This window comes from Chelon labrosus (genome assembly GCF_963514085.1).
Source record: "Chelon labrosus genome assembly, chromosome: 3".
NCBI classification, from domain to species: domain Eukaryota; kingdom Metazoa; phylum Chordata; class Actinopteri; order Mugiliformes; family Mugilidae; genus Chelon; species Chelon labrosus.
In genome coordinates, this window is record NC_140339.1 from 24,104,349 (window position 1) to 24,121,246 (window position 16,898).

The 16,898-nt window shown below is 39.9% G+C and overlaps 1 protein-coding gene across 4 annotated transcripts in view; it reads left to right on the top strand.

Annotated features, from left to right (window-relative positions):
* Positions 1-16,898, top strand: part of tcf12 (transcription factor 12) — a 71,885-nt gene extending 54,987 nt beyond the window's left edge. The window contains exons 13-20 of one of the 4 annotated variants that reach the window (XM_084540768.1): positions 1,905-2,049; positions 6,597-6,670; positions 9,737-9,928; positions 12,254-12,359; positions 12,451-12,613; positions 13,033-13,262; positions 13,759-13,912; positions 14,416-16,898. In XM_084540768.1, coding sequence (XP_084396894.1) covers positions 1,905-2,049; positions 6,597-6,670; positions 9,737-9,928; positions 12,254-12,359; positions 12,451-12,613; positions 13,033-13,262; positions 13,759-13,901 — 1,053 coding nt within the window. In that variant the 3' untranslated portion in view covers positions 13,902-13,912; positions 14,416-16,898. The remainder of the gene's footprint in view (positions 1-1,904; positions 2,050-6,596; positions 6,671-9,736; positions 9,929-12,253; positions 12,360-12,450; positions 12,614-13,032; positions 13,263-13,758; positions 13,913-14,415) is intronic. The other 3 variants (XM_084540769.1, XM_084540770.1, XM_084540771.1) reach the window with 3 other exon arrangements.

Below are 16,898 nucleotides of genomic sequence, written 5' to 3' on the forward strand. Positions count from 1 at the left end.
AAGCTGGAGTGAAATGGACACGGTTGGACTAGGTGGGGGTGGGCGGATGGATCAGGGGACACAGGGGAGTTTATAACTGCTGTGGCTCAACTCCATGGGCCCCCCTTTGTGGAGCTTTTGTTCTCCACCCTTTTAAATTGGCCGTGCTTATTGGCCCCATGCCGCCTGCGGGAGCGTAACTGATGATGAGGCGGAGCTTCATTTATTCCAGTAAAATGAGCCATGTTTCACTTTGAATGCAGCGTTAGTGGCCAGGGAGTGAAAAGAATAGAAAGTCATATATTGTCGGGTCAGAAGTCACGGTTATAAACAGCTTGCTTTTGAAAAACTTGGAAATATTTAGGGATTTGTTTTGAGGTTTACTGGTTTCTGACAGAGTGATAACCACACTATCAATCCTCCTTAGTTTCTGACTAAATTGTCCTAGAGTGAAAATGCCGAGCAGAGAGAAGCGCTCTGCTCTCACAGTGTAGAATAAATAGTGATTCTTCTCCTCAAACAACGGACGGTCCTCCTCCACATTCAGGGACACACTTCAATGAAACCTCTATCCCGATACTCCAAGTTGATTGAAAAACTAAAGCCCAGAGATCAAGATTAAATAAGGAGATTATTAATAATGAGTGCATTCTATCATCCCCAGAGAAGTCGAACGGTTTCCTGCAAGCTCAATTTGATCTCAACTTGGAGGAGAAATCTCTGTGGATCTGCTGTTTTTTTTTTTCCTCTGCTAATTAGTCAGGATCCAGCCGTAATACCCTGACTTCTCTCAGACATGTTCCGTTATGCCACAAATATCCTCTTATTAGAGGAAGAAAAAATCGGGGATGTGTTTGTGCTTTAATCCAGCATTTGTTTAAACAAATGAAATCCCACTGGAAGTTCTGAAGACGTAATCTCCTCGTTCCCTTGTGATTGACATGTCATCCCCAAACTCGGTGACCTCAGCGTAACCTATCAGAGGATGCACTGGCACAATGAAGTTACTCTGATTTGTCCTCTATTGGAGCAATAAACCTGAGCTAACTTAATTTGTGGCATGCAGAAAAACAGGGCAGCTGCCCCAGTTGTCCTCTTGGTAGAGACTACAAAGTTTAGAAAGATGCAAAAATAAACAACAGATGAATACTACTAGATTTTGAAATATGGTTCACAATACAATCTCTGGCTGCAGGCTCAAATGTGGCCCTTGAGATTTTGGGTTGTTGGCTTAACGGGGTTTCCAGGTTGGGCGTCTTGAAGCCACAGTAGAATAATAACCAGAGTGACTCATACAGAGCCTACATAGGAGTTAAAAACTGCACGTTTTTGCATATTTTTTTCAGGATACTTCTTTTTTTTTTTTTATTCAAAATCTGCTGTAGCTATAAACACAACAGGAAAAAGAGAATAAAGTTCTCATGTCTTGTTTTGTTTTATTTTGAGGCAGGCCGACACCTTCTCCACAGCCGGCAGTCTTGTAATTCAGCCTACTTAAGCATGTGTTACTCACTTTTAAATATTTTTGAGTTAAATTAAATTCTACTTTTACTGATGATCTGAGTGATACTTTTAAACCAAATAAACAGACTTAGACACGTGGTTCAGCAAGGAGTTCATTAAATGAATGAAACTGGAGTCACTGTAAATCTTCACCTACAATTGACACAGAGCACAAGACATCAAAGAGAAGTGGTTTATGATTAATTTGGTTAAGGCTGTGCACTGTGCACAGAGGACTGTTAACGGTTTGTATGTTCTGTATGTACAGAGCATTTTTACGACGTCCATTGCAATAAAATCCCCATAATTAATTATCCACTATGCATAATATGCAGCATGAACCACCAGCAACCTGCCTGTTTATGGTTTAATGATGAATCACACTTTTCTCTCTCTATCTCCTTCTCCTGATTGCTTTTTAGATTTACTCACCTGATCACACTAGCAGTAGTTTTCCATCCAATCCGTCGACACCTGTGGGTTCTCCTTCACCTATGACAGCCACAGCAGGCGCTGCCTCAGCAGGCACCGTGGTGACTGCAGCTGGCACCCCGTCTGGAAGACCAGGTAGATTGGATTTTAATCTCTTAAACAACTTCCAAACACTTACACTAGCTGCCAGCTATAGAATAATCTTGGCTCTGCTTTCTGAGGGCTTCTTGGGTAAAGAACCAATGACATGCATTACTTTGTGTTTTAAATTGGCCATGGTCTGTAATAGCAAAATGAGTTCAGAGGCTTTCATCTTAATTGTACAAGTGCAATGACGGGTCTTGGTATTGTGTCTCTTAGCATATCTGCTATTTTGATTAATGTAGTTGTGATAGTAGTGGGATGTAAATTACAGGATGTGGCGATGAATACATTCGCTTTTATTCAGTCACTGTTCACATTGCTCTGAAACATCTGTGTCAATTAGAGTGATGCGTGGTGAGAACCGCTAAAGTAGGCTTCTCCAGGAGATTATAATATTTTCTGCATAGTGTAGAGCAGTACGACCTGAACACACAGCACCTCCAGTCCACAGCCAGAGGCACACCATGTGGGTTTTTGTTTACCTTGCACAGTAGAATCATGGAAATATTTCTCTGCTGTATCTCATAAATGGTAACATCACATTGTAAAATGCACAGTGTCTGCACCCGCAAGAATAGAAGATGAAATGCTACTATTGTTAAAAACTAGTTTTGATCGGAAGTAATGGCACACAGGAATGATGAGCTGCTGTAATCTGACATCTCCCACCTAAAAACAAAAAGAACAAAAGGCTGAGTCCCTGGACCAGACTGATGTGTGTGGTATTGAATGAAGGTAAACACAGTGGATTATAGTTTTTATAGCACTTCTTAAATCAAGGTGGACATTCATGTGTCCTGCTGCCAGCAGAACTTTACAGTATAATGCAGCTTGGGACGGCATTACAAGTAATGTCATAATTATATTCACAGTTGTTCCCATTTCCTAGGACTCTAAAACATGTTTTCCACCAAAGTACCAACAACTTATCTAGTGCTGCCTCAATGGAATGAGCCTCTCACCTGTATACAAACTCTCTGTGAGGTACATTGGTGCCAAATTGTCTTAGCCCTGCTTACGCTGTTCTTTGAACTGCCACAAAAAGAGGGGCACTATGTCTTTAATTCATTTAATTACTTTTACTCTTTGCTGCATTAGTTGGATTAATTAAAGCCTGAATTATAAAAAGTTTCTTTAAACCCTCATTTAATACTCCTTTTAGCTCTAATCATTTTCCGTGCTTTATCTGAGCCAGGGAAGTTAATGCCATTTTTACATCCATCCTTAAAGAAAGCTTAGTTTAGTCTGGGATAAGGCTTTATGTGTATGGAATTGACAGTCCCGACGACTATTGGGAACTGTATAAATGCTGGAGTTCATTTGCAAGTGAACATGTACCAGTAATGTTCATCTAAAGCAAATAGAAGAGAGTTTTTTAAATTGATATATCGGCTTTCTGCTTCCTATCTGCTTTCCATTAGCACACTAATAATGGGATTTGTACTAAAAGCATGAAATCAATGTTGCAAGACATCACTGACTAGTTTTGGCTCTCTGCATTTTAAGACATCTTTGTTCCCGTTCATAAATGTTCTCTCAGAATAACATTTAAGTCTTTCCTTATACTTTGTTTTTAAGTGATGGAAATTTTCCAAGAAGTCATGTGACATGATGACGATAGTATAAATAAAAAATACTGCGGCTTTGAAGGATTTGAAAATCTTGAAAAGTGTTTGAAGTGTATCTTGAATTACAATTATTAAGGAACTTTTCTTATACTCAAAACTGTTTTTATGGTTTTATAATAGGAGCTCATGAGATTCACCCCACTATGTAATAAGACACATTTTTTGAGTAGATTTATGATTACATAATCCTGCTTTTCCGCACAAGTGCTTTGTAGTAGTTTGAGTTTTATGTCGGCTTGATGTTTGAGGAGTGACAGACAAGCGTCCCTCTGAGTCGTAATTATTTTGTGCAAACAAAATTCAGAGAACGAAAACAGGAAAGTAGTTAAAAACAGGGCCGCCCATCTTCCTACAGTTGAGTGAACACGTAAAGGGGTTCCTGTTTGTATGTACTAAGTTCTTTCAAGCACAGAAAAAAAAGAGTTGTGCATCAGAAGAATATAGACTGTCAGATGTGTTGACAGAGGCGAGCGAGTAATGGAAAGGGAATGAGGGGGGACAGTAAGGGAAAGCCCAGTGTGTTGTTTTAGCGGGCAGTTGTGTCATGTGTGGTAATGGAGTGGCGACAGCTGTCTCTACGTATGCCCCCCTTGTCCTCAGCTGTTGCCCTGCCCCATGGACAGCTGTTCCCCCAACACACACACACACACACACATCACATAAACACAGAAAGACCAGGCTGCAAAAGGCTATTTACCAGTGGGTGAAGGAAGGTGGCTGTGACTCAGCTGATGAGCAGGACTCTGACTCTCTTGACCCATTTACATTACAGCGTGCTACACCTGGCAGCATAGCGGTGCCATTCATAGCCACAAATTAAAGAGTTATTTTATAAAATGCTAAAAGCTAACAGAAATATAGACCGGTTCAGGGTTTATTTTTATTAGTGGAATTCATGGAAGAAACATTAAAAAATAAATAAATAGTAATACATCTGGGATTGTCGGGTATTGTTTTACTAATTATCCGTCCTTATTTTGCTTCAGGGGTTAGAAAAAGAATGGTACTTTGAAATTGCACAAGATTTGGCTCAATGTTGATGTTAGCCGCAAAATCCATTCATCATTAGGATTACACCGTTATACAGCACATTACTCAGGGCTGGTTTGTTCAATTAGCTCTCTCTGGTGCTCGTGGGGACCAGAGCCTTGGGCTAATTTTTCATTGCCGCCAGCCAACAGAGGCTCATGTGAAGTTCCTGTCTCACTCACCTGGGAGAAAGCTGAGGCAGACCAGAGACTTTTTCATTTCCTCCTCCAAAGGCACTTTTAATAGTCTGTTAATTAAAGTCTGCTTTTTCCAAGGCTGTGCATGTGTGTGAGAGGGGAAACGTGAAAACTCAAGCTCAGAAGACCACAGAAGTTAAGTTAGACATTTCATTGGAATGAATTAATGGAAAACTTTGTTTGAACAGTTTCCAGTTAAGGGAGGTGAGGTTTTTCCAGTGTTTCAAAACCATGCATTTGTCAGTGCATTTGTACCATTCACTGCTTTATTACACATTCAGCCTGATCGTATAGGCGTTGATCTGTTAGAAAACAATCACTGAACAATAAGGATCATTTTTAGAATTACTTTACAAGACTGGAAAAAAATGATCAGGGTTCAAGCCTGTCTGCTATGAATAATTCCCCTCATCCTGGTCTGCCATGCTATTATAAGAAGTGGAGGACAGTGCCCAAAATGATTTTTTAGAATCACACTAACTCAAGCAAGGTTTCCATCTGTAGATTGCACAACAGTGCAACATTTACAAGGATGCGGGCGGGGTTTGGCATCCTTCCACCATAATAGACACCAGAAGAGCGCAGAGAGCCCTGAACTGGAAAGCACACAGGCACCCTATCCTGTAAATACGCTGGAATGGTTCATTATTGCCAAAGTCCATTAAGGTTATTTGATTGTGGTATAATGCATTGCCTCCTGTTGCACATGGAAGGCAGGTTACTTGGATAATTCTGCTTCAAAAAATTAAAGAAAGAAATGTTGTACTGGAGCTGGGAATGTGATGAGCAGATGTGGATTCCTTTTTCCTTTTCTCTAATTTACACCAGATCAAATCAGCTTAATTTGCCTTCCTGTACTGGCCTGTAGATTAACTTTTTGGCTCGGATGAACGTACAGAATCCACTGTGAATGTCTTACAGTCATAGGTGTATGGTTCAGAGTCTCTGAGCTTTCTCCTTTTATTCTCCAGATATGTGACTCAGTTTAATTTTTATTTAGAACCAAAAGGTGGAAAGTGTCAGATTATATTTTCTTTATTGCACAAATAGAGTGAAACAATCACACTCAGATGTGTCCAGGTGTGAATTCTGTATAATATATGAAGAAAGTGACTGTGCTGCCACTACATCACCTGACAAACATCTAATGAGGAAGACAACTCAGCAAAGCTAATGTAGTGGAAGAATATGAACTTGATTGAAGCCAGACACTTGGCGTGTGTCCCTCATCAAAAACTCTTATGAAAGCCATGCCTCAAAACACTGTTAAGCCCGCTGTGCTCAGATGTGTTTGCAGACTCAAGGTTTCCAGGAAATATTAGTGTTTAAAGTCTGATTTGATTTTCTGTGCTGTTGTTCGCCATTCCCTCTTAGCTATTAATGTGCGGATTCAGCGTACATTTCTGGGTGGTGTGGGTGTTAGTGGAACCCTCGACTCGCTCGTGTTGTCAGGATGCAGTCCTGCCATCAGGAAATGAGCCCTGAAAGATAAAAATATCTCTGAACAAGAAAGCAGAAAATCAGGATGTCAGTGTGTTATGACTGCATGTTATTGTGTGTGTCAGTTATGTTTTGTGTTAGCATACCCGATTCAGCAGGACACGACTACTGGTCACGTTGACATGAAACTGACTGATAGGATTCTTAACATTGACCTTCACTTTGTCGCTCTCCTTCTCATCAGGTACCAACCAGTGGCCCCGTGCTAGTGGACAGACCCCCTCCTCTCCAAATTATGAGAACTCCCTTCACTCTCTGGTAAGCTCCTTGTTCGCCTCCGTCTTCCAGTGATATGATGGATGCTCACTCTCGATAAGCTACCCATGGAGGACCGAGCTAGCGTTACATACAGGGAGATTCCTGTCTGGCAAATGTTTTGCCGAGGAAGGTGGGGGTCGAGGGATAACCAAACTGAACAATACCTGTCCCTTGGGGCTTGCCATCTGTCCTCTACTCTGTGGCCCAGGATGGGGATGACAGTTGGGGGAAGGGTTTAGTTAGCGGGGCAGCTGTTTGGTGAACCACTTCTCCAGAATTCCTTCGCTGCCATGCGACAAGAGCTTAAGATCACATTTCATGTGACCTACAACCTAATGCAAATGTCATGTATTTACATTCTCTGTTGGGAGTTTATTGCAAGAGTAAAGTGTTGAAATATGAAGCACTGAAGTATCCTGAAGTAGAGAAATAATAAATAACTAAAATGTAGCAATAAAAACAGATTACAAAAGAGTATTTGCACCAAATCACAGAAACTTTGCCAAAGCAAGTGTTAAAATGAGCCTTATTGTCCATTTTCATTATTAACCCATACGTGTTTGCCACAGTAGCAAGATACCTGCTGCCTGTTGCTGGTTTGCTGTGTGCATTTAGTTCTGGTGTCGTTTCTGTTGACTTTTTTACACTTACACTTAAAGCTGGTTCAGACTACACAATACAATAATAATGAGAGCTAGGAGAGTACCAAGTCTGGATGATGTATCATTTTACCTTGTGACGTTTATCATAGTTGGAGTCACAACAAATAAAAGTCCACGATACAAACGGGTAAAGGACAACCCATACAATCCTCTTGGTAAAACACATGGGTGTTTTTTCTTTGTGTTTTTAGGCATTTCAAAACACAAGACAGCCCCTTTCTTTCATGCCATTGTCTTGTTTCCAGTAGTTGATTCCTGGCACCTCTTTCCCGGCGACGTCATGTAGATCATGAAAGATGAACTTTGACTGATCTGCGACCAGTGTGTAGTCTGTCTCAGCCGAGTCACAGAAAGAATTTATGACCTGACACAGTTTATCAGACACAGTTTAGTCTGAACCTGGCATTAGTAAACCTGCAGAGACGAGCTGCTGTTTAATTTATATTTTTAACACATTTAACACAAGCTTGGTCTAAATGTGACTTTATGAGGTCACTGTTATTGCTTATTGCTCTTAAAAGCTTATTCAATCAGCCAGTTACATGTGAAGACGACATTGAATATGTCCATGCAGAGGTTTCCTCCTTCTCAGCCTCCAGCTGTGTTTTGTCTCTTCGTGGCCACCAAGGATGATTTACAGTGAATAGTATCAGATGAGTTCCTTATGCAATATAAACTACACACTCTTCACTGTATGTGTAGTCTATGGCATGTTGAGGATGAATAGTAGGAGAATTCAAGTCAGTAGCTTGGACTGTGCCAAGTGCACTAATCAGACTTAAGACTTTTCTCTTTATAACTTAATTAAATTATGGGCAGGCAGGTCTAATCTATTCTAAAGGATCCTACTTTCCCATATTTTTTGATAATCTGTCCTGTGTATTCGTTTTTCTTTTGAACATGAAAATGTCTGCAAATTGGATTAAAACTGTAAACAATAGATGCTATATATATGAAGCACACACTGTACTCATTACAGGCCACATTTATTACTGTAAAGTTTGAGGACACACTATAATTGAGGGATGTACGGGGATGAACTGTATTTAATTTATTAAAGATTTGAACAAATGGAAAAAGGTGAGCCTTAAGCATGACCTAACTTTGTTCCCAAGGATTCCTTAAGTGGTTAAAAAAAATATTCCATTACAGATTTTCTTAATAAATAATTCCACTGGCAGGCAGTAAAGACAAGCTCTAATGATGATTTATTCTCAGGATATGTTTCAGAGTCTGCTGGGCTACCTAGTAGTTGACTCAAAACTACAAGAAAAGTCCCGTTGAAAATCCCACAAGCTCTAGGAAACGGTGATGAATCTATTTTCGGATTAGATTACTGTCTAAATGACTAATCTTTTAAGTGGACTGGGCTGCCAGCAGTACTTTATATTAGTTTTAGACTAATATACAAAATAGCCAACACTGACACATTCATTTTAAGTGTCCGGATGCTTCAAATTATTTAGTTTTTCAAACCGCTCAGCTGGATAAATGAATACATGAAGACAAAGTAATAACTGACAACTTTTACCATCGACATCACTTATTCTAAAAGTGAAAAGTGACTTGAGTGGAAAAAACTGTGTGTTTTGGTAGATGTAATGTAGAAGAGCAGTGCTGAAGCTGGGGTTATTAAATGTGCAAACAACAAAACAATTTCATCCTTACAAAGTGAATGGTCAGCAGCTGCGTGCTTCCTTCCAAATCCTGCCCTTCTCGTCTGTGTCTTCAGAAAAACAATCTCTTTCCACAGTGTGTTGGTAGTATTTATAGATTCTGATCTCGTTTCATAACTCTGTCTTATTCTTATTTGACTTTGCCAGAAAAACAGAGTTCATCAGCAGTTACATGAGCATCTACAGGATGCCATGTCTTTCTTAAAGGATGTCTGCGAGGTACTCTTCAGTTAGACGTTTCACTCTTAACGTGTTCCATACATACATACATCTTTGCATTCCTTGTTTTCTTTTCATGCATGACTTCGACTACATTCTTCATAGTGAACCGCAGTTTCATTTTTGCGGCCTTTGTTGCCTTATTGTCATGTTTTGTTGTCTTTCTCAGTCATTCCAGCTTGCAGTAATCAGTTTTGGTGCAGATGTTAAACTCGAGATGAATTGTAAAGTGGCTGTCGTGCCTCTGTCCATCAATCAGTTAAAAACAAATGAAGACCTTTGTTAACTTTTACTACTCAAGCTGAAATGATTTCATTTGATCTTGCATTTGAATTGCCTTCTTTATCTTATGTGTCAGATGTTTTTTTTTTTGCTTTCCCAGTCAACACCACACAATCAGTGTTTTCAATTTGGGTCCTAATGTGCTTATACTAAGCTGCTCTGTCCTTCTTTTCCTCTCTTCTCCCTCTCCCTAACCCTTTGCCTCTCAATCCCTCCGGTCCTTCCAGTCTCGAATGGAGGATCGTCTGGACAGATTGGATGATGCAATCCTTGTTCTGAGGAACCATGCAGTGGGCTCCACGGCCAGTCTGCCCAGCGACATACACAGTCTGCTGGGACAGGCACAAAATGGGCCAATAACAGCCGTTGGACCAAACTTTCCTGCCTCTGCATTGGTTCCAAGTCGGACTGCAACAATGGTACGATAACTTAACATATCTATTTAGATTTTGCGTCAACTACTTATTTCTATAGTTTATTCTTACATATTTTTCCTTTTTTAAAAAAACGTTTCCAGACAAGGTGCCCCAGCCACCTGCTCAAAACAACTCCCTGCCATATGTAAAAACTAGACATTTTCCACACATGAACAGTTCAGTTTCTACTGACATATTTTCCATGAGTGTAATGGCTGGCCTAAGGTTCACCCTCCTCTTGAGAGCGGCTATATACACAAGGGTGAAAGAGAAATGAGGGAAAACAGGCGCGATGCAGTGAAGTTGTGCTTTGGTGTAGGACTTGTTTGTGTGTTGCACTCCTTTTAGAGTTAAAGTCGAAGCCTCTTGAGAAAAAGGGGAACGCGGGTCTCAGTATAAATCATGATGCATTCACCCATCCTCCATCCAAGGTATTTCATTTGAAAGAGCCAAGAGATTTGAACACATCTGCAGTGGAAATTAAAATGGGGCAGCCCATCCCACTGTAATCTGGAGGTGTTTGGAAATAGTTTGCATCACACACAAAATAAAACGATAAATAAAAAGCTATGCTGAACCAGTTTTAGTATCAGGAAAAACTGAGATTACTTAATATGGCAAGATAAAGGATGCAAATAATGAACAGGCAGGCTACGAAAGATAAGTCTTTCTCTCATGTGTTACAGATATTTTATATAATTTAGAGTCCTGGTCCTCATGAAAATTGAAGCCTCTTATTGTGTTGCTGTCATCATGGAAAGAAATCGTAACTGAGGAGCTACTACAGCGAGTTTGTGTCTGTAATGTGATGATTAATCGATTATCAAAATAGATTCTGATTAATAATCTGTTAATCGACTAATTGTTTCAGCTCTAGCACTGTTATCTATCTGACATAAAACAGACACATAAATGTTATTTAAAGATATTTTCTTCTCATGACCAGTTCAGATTTTGTGCAACAAAAAGAAAGAATGAAGTTATGTTTTTATGTTTGATTTAGACGTTTTAGTTACAGAAAAGTGTTTATTTGTTATGATCCAGCTGCTCTCCTTTGCCAACATTATTTCACTTCCAAATAATTTAAAGGTTTTTTTCATTTTAAGGTGCCGTGTTTTCTGTCACTGGGTATTTTCACTCTGACGCTGAAGTTGTTGGGTAGCTGATTTTGTGCCTTAACAAGAATTTTTCTGTGGTTGTCAGAAGAGCTCAGTTTGATGTAGTTGTTACACAGAGCTGGGTTGTGGCAGTGATGTTGACCGACTGTGACTGTGAGATAGAACATACTGTGTCTGCGCTAACACAGCACTTCCTGTGTGGGAAGAGGTCCCTTCAGACAGGGCTCAACAGCCCCGGCACGGCACAGCCGCAGGCTTTTTACTCTGGCTGACACCCCGCCCTCTACCCCCTTCCACCCCTTTTCATCACTTCTTTTTAACAACCCAGGAAATCTGAATCGTTGGGAACGTGTGTCTGAACCCGCGGCCTCCACCCAAATAGAGGTCCTCAGCTGTATGGTAATCAGGCCCAGCCATGAAAATGGCAGCGTTCTTTTCTTGCCAGAGTTCCAGCTTCCCTCCTCCTCCTCCAGACAAAGAGTTGTTTGGACACCTGTTGAGAGCACAGCAAAGATTAGCGTAGCGCTGAGGAAGGGGAGGATCCTGGAGCGGTGGGGTTAACAGAGGCCAACAGTGACTGGGGATCACATTCCATAAGAAAAGGGGGAGATACCCTCCACCCTCAGTGACGATTTCTCCGCCTTTCCTTGGTCCTCAACAGGGAAATCAAAAAGCTCGAGAACATGTGGTAAAGGAGGGACTTTGTGGTACAACATAGTGGGAGTTGACCATTTTTATGTTATGAATGTGGACAAAATAACAAGGAAATGGTCAGACTTTGGAGTGGGTTTATCCTGACATCTTTTGAAACCGAAGGATTTTTCTCAGACACGAGAAACAGACGTGTTCTCAGTTGTGGTTACAGACAGCTTAGCCTGAGTTAGGCAGTCACACAAAATGTAACATAAGCAGGGACAATGTTATGAAAAAAATATTACACAGGTGTTTTTTATTTGCTTTTAGTTTCTTCTTTCTACCTTTGATCATGTGTCCTTCAGTACTGATACTGAGTTTTTGGCATTTATAGACTTGAATGACTACCAGACCTTAAACTGGTCCCAAGTCTTTGAACCTTTTCAGTTCAATCTTTAAACTATAAATCATTCATCCTAATTTCAGAAAACAACAAACAAACTCTGGATCGTTTTAGACCTGTCTCTTGCTGTTGTCTGCTTCCTTTCTTCATATGTCCTTTCTGTCTGTGTTGCAGCAGAGTGGTGACGATGCCACCAGCCTGAACAACAGCCATGGAGGCATGCCCAGTGCCGGCTCTACATCCAGCACAGAACTCAACCACCAAGTAGAAGCATTCAGAGGTGAGGCGCACCCTGCTGCCTTAGCATCTCTTAATGTGGCTGACACAACATAGACACAGATGTTTTACTTCTACTTTTGCTTAATTGACAGCAGGGCTTAGCTCAGCCCTGTCTGGGCAGGTGCCTGCCACCCTGGAGCTGAAGGTGGAGAAACAAGACAAAGATGAGATGCACGACAGCCTCTCCACCGATGACAAGTCAGACGACGAGAGCGACAAAAGAGATATGAAGACACCCAGAGCAGGCCCGCGCAGGTAACCACATGTCAATACAAAATATTTTTCAGAAGTGAATTGAACTAATCTTTGGTTAGGGTTTGAAAAAAGTCATTACTGGCATCGCATAAATAATTATTGTGGTAATATCAGTCGATTTGGTCAATTTAAGTGACACAGCTGGTGGTTTACAGAGTAGTTTAGACTTTTTTAGTGTAGTTTACCACTTGGTCTTGAAACATTGAGACATTTAAGCATTTATTTTAATTTCGTCTGTGGTCAGGTGGTCACTTTCTAACAAATGAGGGATAAATAAAACTGTTTATTAGCATGTAAAAAAAATGGCTATTGCAGCTTCTATGTTTGTTGTTAAAGCGACAGCTGTCCCTTGTATCAGCTTTGCAGTGTACATGTACCTTTAAGACGGTCTTGACTGCAGCTGGATTTCTTCTCCACAGTATCACAGAAGACGAGGACCTGAATCCAGAGCAGAAGGCTGAACGAGAGCGTGAGAGGAGGATGGCTAACAACGCCCGTGAACGCCTGAGGGTGCGAGACATCAACGAGGCCTTCAAGGAGCTGGGTCGCATGTGCCAGCTGCACCTGAAAAGCGAGAAGCCCCAGACTAAACTGCTCATCCTCCATCAGGCTGTGGCCGTCATACTTAACCTGGAGCAACAAGTCAGAGGTCAGCGTCGTTGCCTTGCTGCAAAGTGCTACATCACATTAAATCAGTTTTCATTCTTTCATTTTTTTTTTAACATAATATTCCTGCAGGTGGAAATTTGATTTTAGTGTCACATCCAGAGACGATACTGTAAACGTGTAATGAAAAGGAGAACTACTGTAAATAGAGTTGCACACTCAATTTTAGGGCGCTAATACACTTCACCTCACACATCTGCCAAGTATGGAGCCAGAATATCACACTAACAGTATAGAAACTACTGTCAATGGGTATATGGTTGTATTTATAGATAGTAAAGTTAGTACTGATGCTGAAGTAAAACATTAGGAAAAAACCTGTTGATAAAGATGCCTCATTCACTCTCTGAAATATCAGACCTTCACAAGACATTCTGTGTATATAGTGTGGTTTGATTAAAAAGGAAATGAATGGATCACAGTGGTTTTTATTCCAGTAACAGCAGGAATGTTGGATTTCTATCTGTCTGAAAATACAGAGCGGAATTTGAACCCCAAAGCGGCCTGCCTTAAGAGAAGGGAGGAGGAAAAGGTTTCTGGGAGCTCCAGTGACGCCCAACAAGGCCACACAGGAGTCCATCCAGGCCTGACCGACACATCCAACCCCATGGGCCACCTCTGAGATGGACACAGGTACTCTCACCTCTGGAGGCTGCAACTAACCAGTCTCTCAATCAGTCGTCATCTCAGACAGACAAAATCAAGTTGTCGTTTATTCTTTAATAAGACTTTATTATTTTTATATACCGTATAATCATGGTATAATTAATATTATTTGTTGCACGAAAGAGAAAAAAAATGTCCATCACAGTTTCCTGAATTCTAAATTGGCGTCTTCAAATTGCTAAAGATATTTAGTTTACTAGAACGAAATCTGATCCAAACATTTAGAGCTAAGCAGTGTTTGGCTTCTTGTTGATAAATGAGTTGCCATTTAAGTTGATCAACCAGTTGATTAATTGACTCGTTTCAGCTTCACATACCTCATGGAGGAGGAAGTATTGGCAAATACTTGCAACAGCAGCACATTGAACTCAATCACATGCTCTCACATACAGACACAATTACAGACACAATTGTTGTATGATTGTGGATGTACAGTTCCCATCAGTGCGTTTGTCGTTTCCTCTCTCCAGATCAAACTGATGCGGATCATTTCTGTCCCGTTTGAGTCAGTGACCTTGCTTCCCAGTGACAGACAGGACTCACAGTTTGTGACACCAATTGGAGGAGACAGACCACTTGAAGCGAAACCACCAGTCTAACACAATCCAATCCGAAGATTGAAGAAGAGCCAAGCGTCCAGCTCCCTGCGACCAGATTCCATCTGCAAATTTGTCCCCGCAAAGAAAAATCTTCAGCACATATCACTGTCTGCAAGAAGTGTGTTGCTTCTGAACAATCAGAGACTTCGCAATCTCCTCCAACCTGTATGTGGAAATTGCCTTGTGCCTAAACTGAATTGACGAATGCATTGTAACAGCAATTGTTTTTGTTTGTCTGTTTCTTTTATTTCTATTTATTATGTTATTGAGCTATAAAGTGTATGTCTAAAGGGAACGTTAGGTAAATTCGAAGAGAAGCATGCGACTTTTCAGTTGATCTATAGTTTGCCAGTGTCACCGTGAAAACTGAGCACTCCACCCTGGTCCCAAGTCTTTGGCGAGCCCGAGATGAAAGGAAAAGATCTGGCACTGAGAATATTGAGCTTAATTTATTGGCCCGTTTATAGTAATATTTATACCCAAATGAAAATGATCATTAGCTGTTAGCACTGAAAGACTGAAGCACGCCCCCATCAGTTTTAAGAAAAGAGAATATATATTATTTATATTTATATTTTATTCATTCTGCCACTGGCCACATGTGTAACCAAAACTACCTATGTTTGTGTCTGTGTAGTTTAGATCAAGATCAACTACACTAGCATCAGCAACATTGTCTACCAAGGTGACAAAAGAATGGCAAACTGTAGTTTCACTGAAAGCTCAGATATAGTTGCATTTTGTTTTCCTCAATAGAGAGCAGTAAAAATACGGAAAGAAAACTTTTAGCAAACCTTAGCATTCCCTGCATATTTTAGTGTCTTAACTAAAGGAAGAGAGGACTTCTCTGCCCTTCGGTTCCTTTGCCATATAGTGTTAAATGTAAGCAGTGACATATTTTTGCAGATTCTTGTTTAGCCTCCTGACAGTTACATCCTGATGTCAGCACAGAAGTGGCTTGTTTTCTTTTTTTTTTTCTGCCACAAGCTAATCAGATTTCTTAATGAAGAAGTAGTAACAAACAAACGAAGACCACATTTTCTCCTGGCCTGATGAACATATCGATTTTCTTTCTCTTAATATCTCAAGGCATAAAACTTTAAGCAGTACAGTTATTCTGAGTAAAATTAGCTATGCTTATTTGTGTTGTAACAGGTCCTTTCTTTTCAGCATTACATTGTCCACTTTCAGAACCTCTAAGTTATTTTTCAGTGATTTTTATTTTTTTTTTTAGAAGCCGTGATACACTCAGTACAGTAAGCCAGACTAGATATTTCATGGATTTTGCTGAATATCATTGAACTGTAGCACAATAATGAACAAAATGATTTTCTTCTATGTTTCAAGACATCGGTCATGGCTTTATTTTGTTTTCCCTATCAGTGTGCATGCTTTACGTTGCTCCTTTTGTTAAGTCACTGGCCAAAATACTGGCTTTATATTCCATTTGTTTCTTTGTATATTGTGCTCTATCATTATCTACACCTTAAACAAGGCTGCCACATTCAGAATGAGTATTCTGGACAATAAAGGGACTTCAATTAGAATTAAGGATGCCACGGTGAAGAGTTTACATTAAATGATTTAACGACTTTATTTTAGCGAAGACAAACCTAAACTGTTTCTGTGTATTCTCTGACTGAATGTGGCCTTGTTCTTCATGTCAGTATTCATGATCTTGTATTCATGTTGGCAGACTTTGATTGAGGGTATAATGTACGTGACACGGATCTCTTTCTTTCTTCTTTTTCTTTTCCTTTTCCGTCCTTCCTATCATTTCTTTGCTCCTTGTTTGCCAAGTTAGACTTTGCTGTATTCCCAGATGCTTTCCCTTGTATAATATATGAAAAAAAAAAGAAAATCAAAAGGAAAAAAAAAAAACATTTGGCTTATTTTTCACTGTAGTTAGTCTTTTATACAATAATACTGTAAGAATATTTCTTGAATTCTAAATATTACTCTTTCTAGATTTTTGAAAGCAAAAGTTTCTTACTTTATTTTACTATATTAGATAGTAAAATGTACGGTTATTTACCAGAACCTGTCGATTATTACGAGAAATTTACAAATGGCATCTCAAGAAGACAGTTGCTCGTAGTCTGGCACTTAAAAAAAAAAAAGCTTTGTACGAGCTCCAGATTTCTAAAAGTGTGACCTCCATCCAGTTCCTCTTCCTCCGTTGTTGATTGATAAAAGATTTGCTCTTGTGTCAAATAAAAGGTATTGTTGATGCACATCGGGAAAAAAAAAAAAAAACCTGCGGCAACGAGAATTTGAATTTTCTGTCTTTTTCAACAGAAAAACACAATGTATATAACATTTATGTTGCAATAAATGTGCCATCTTTTTTTAAA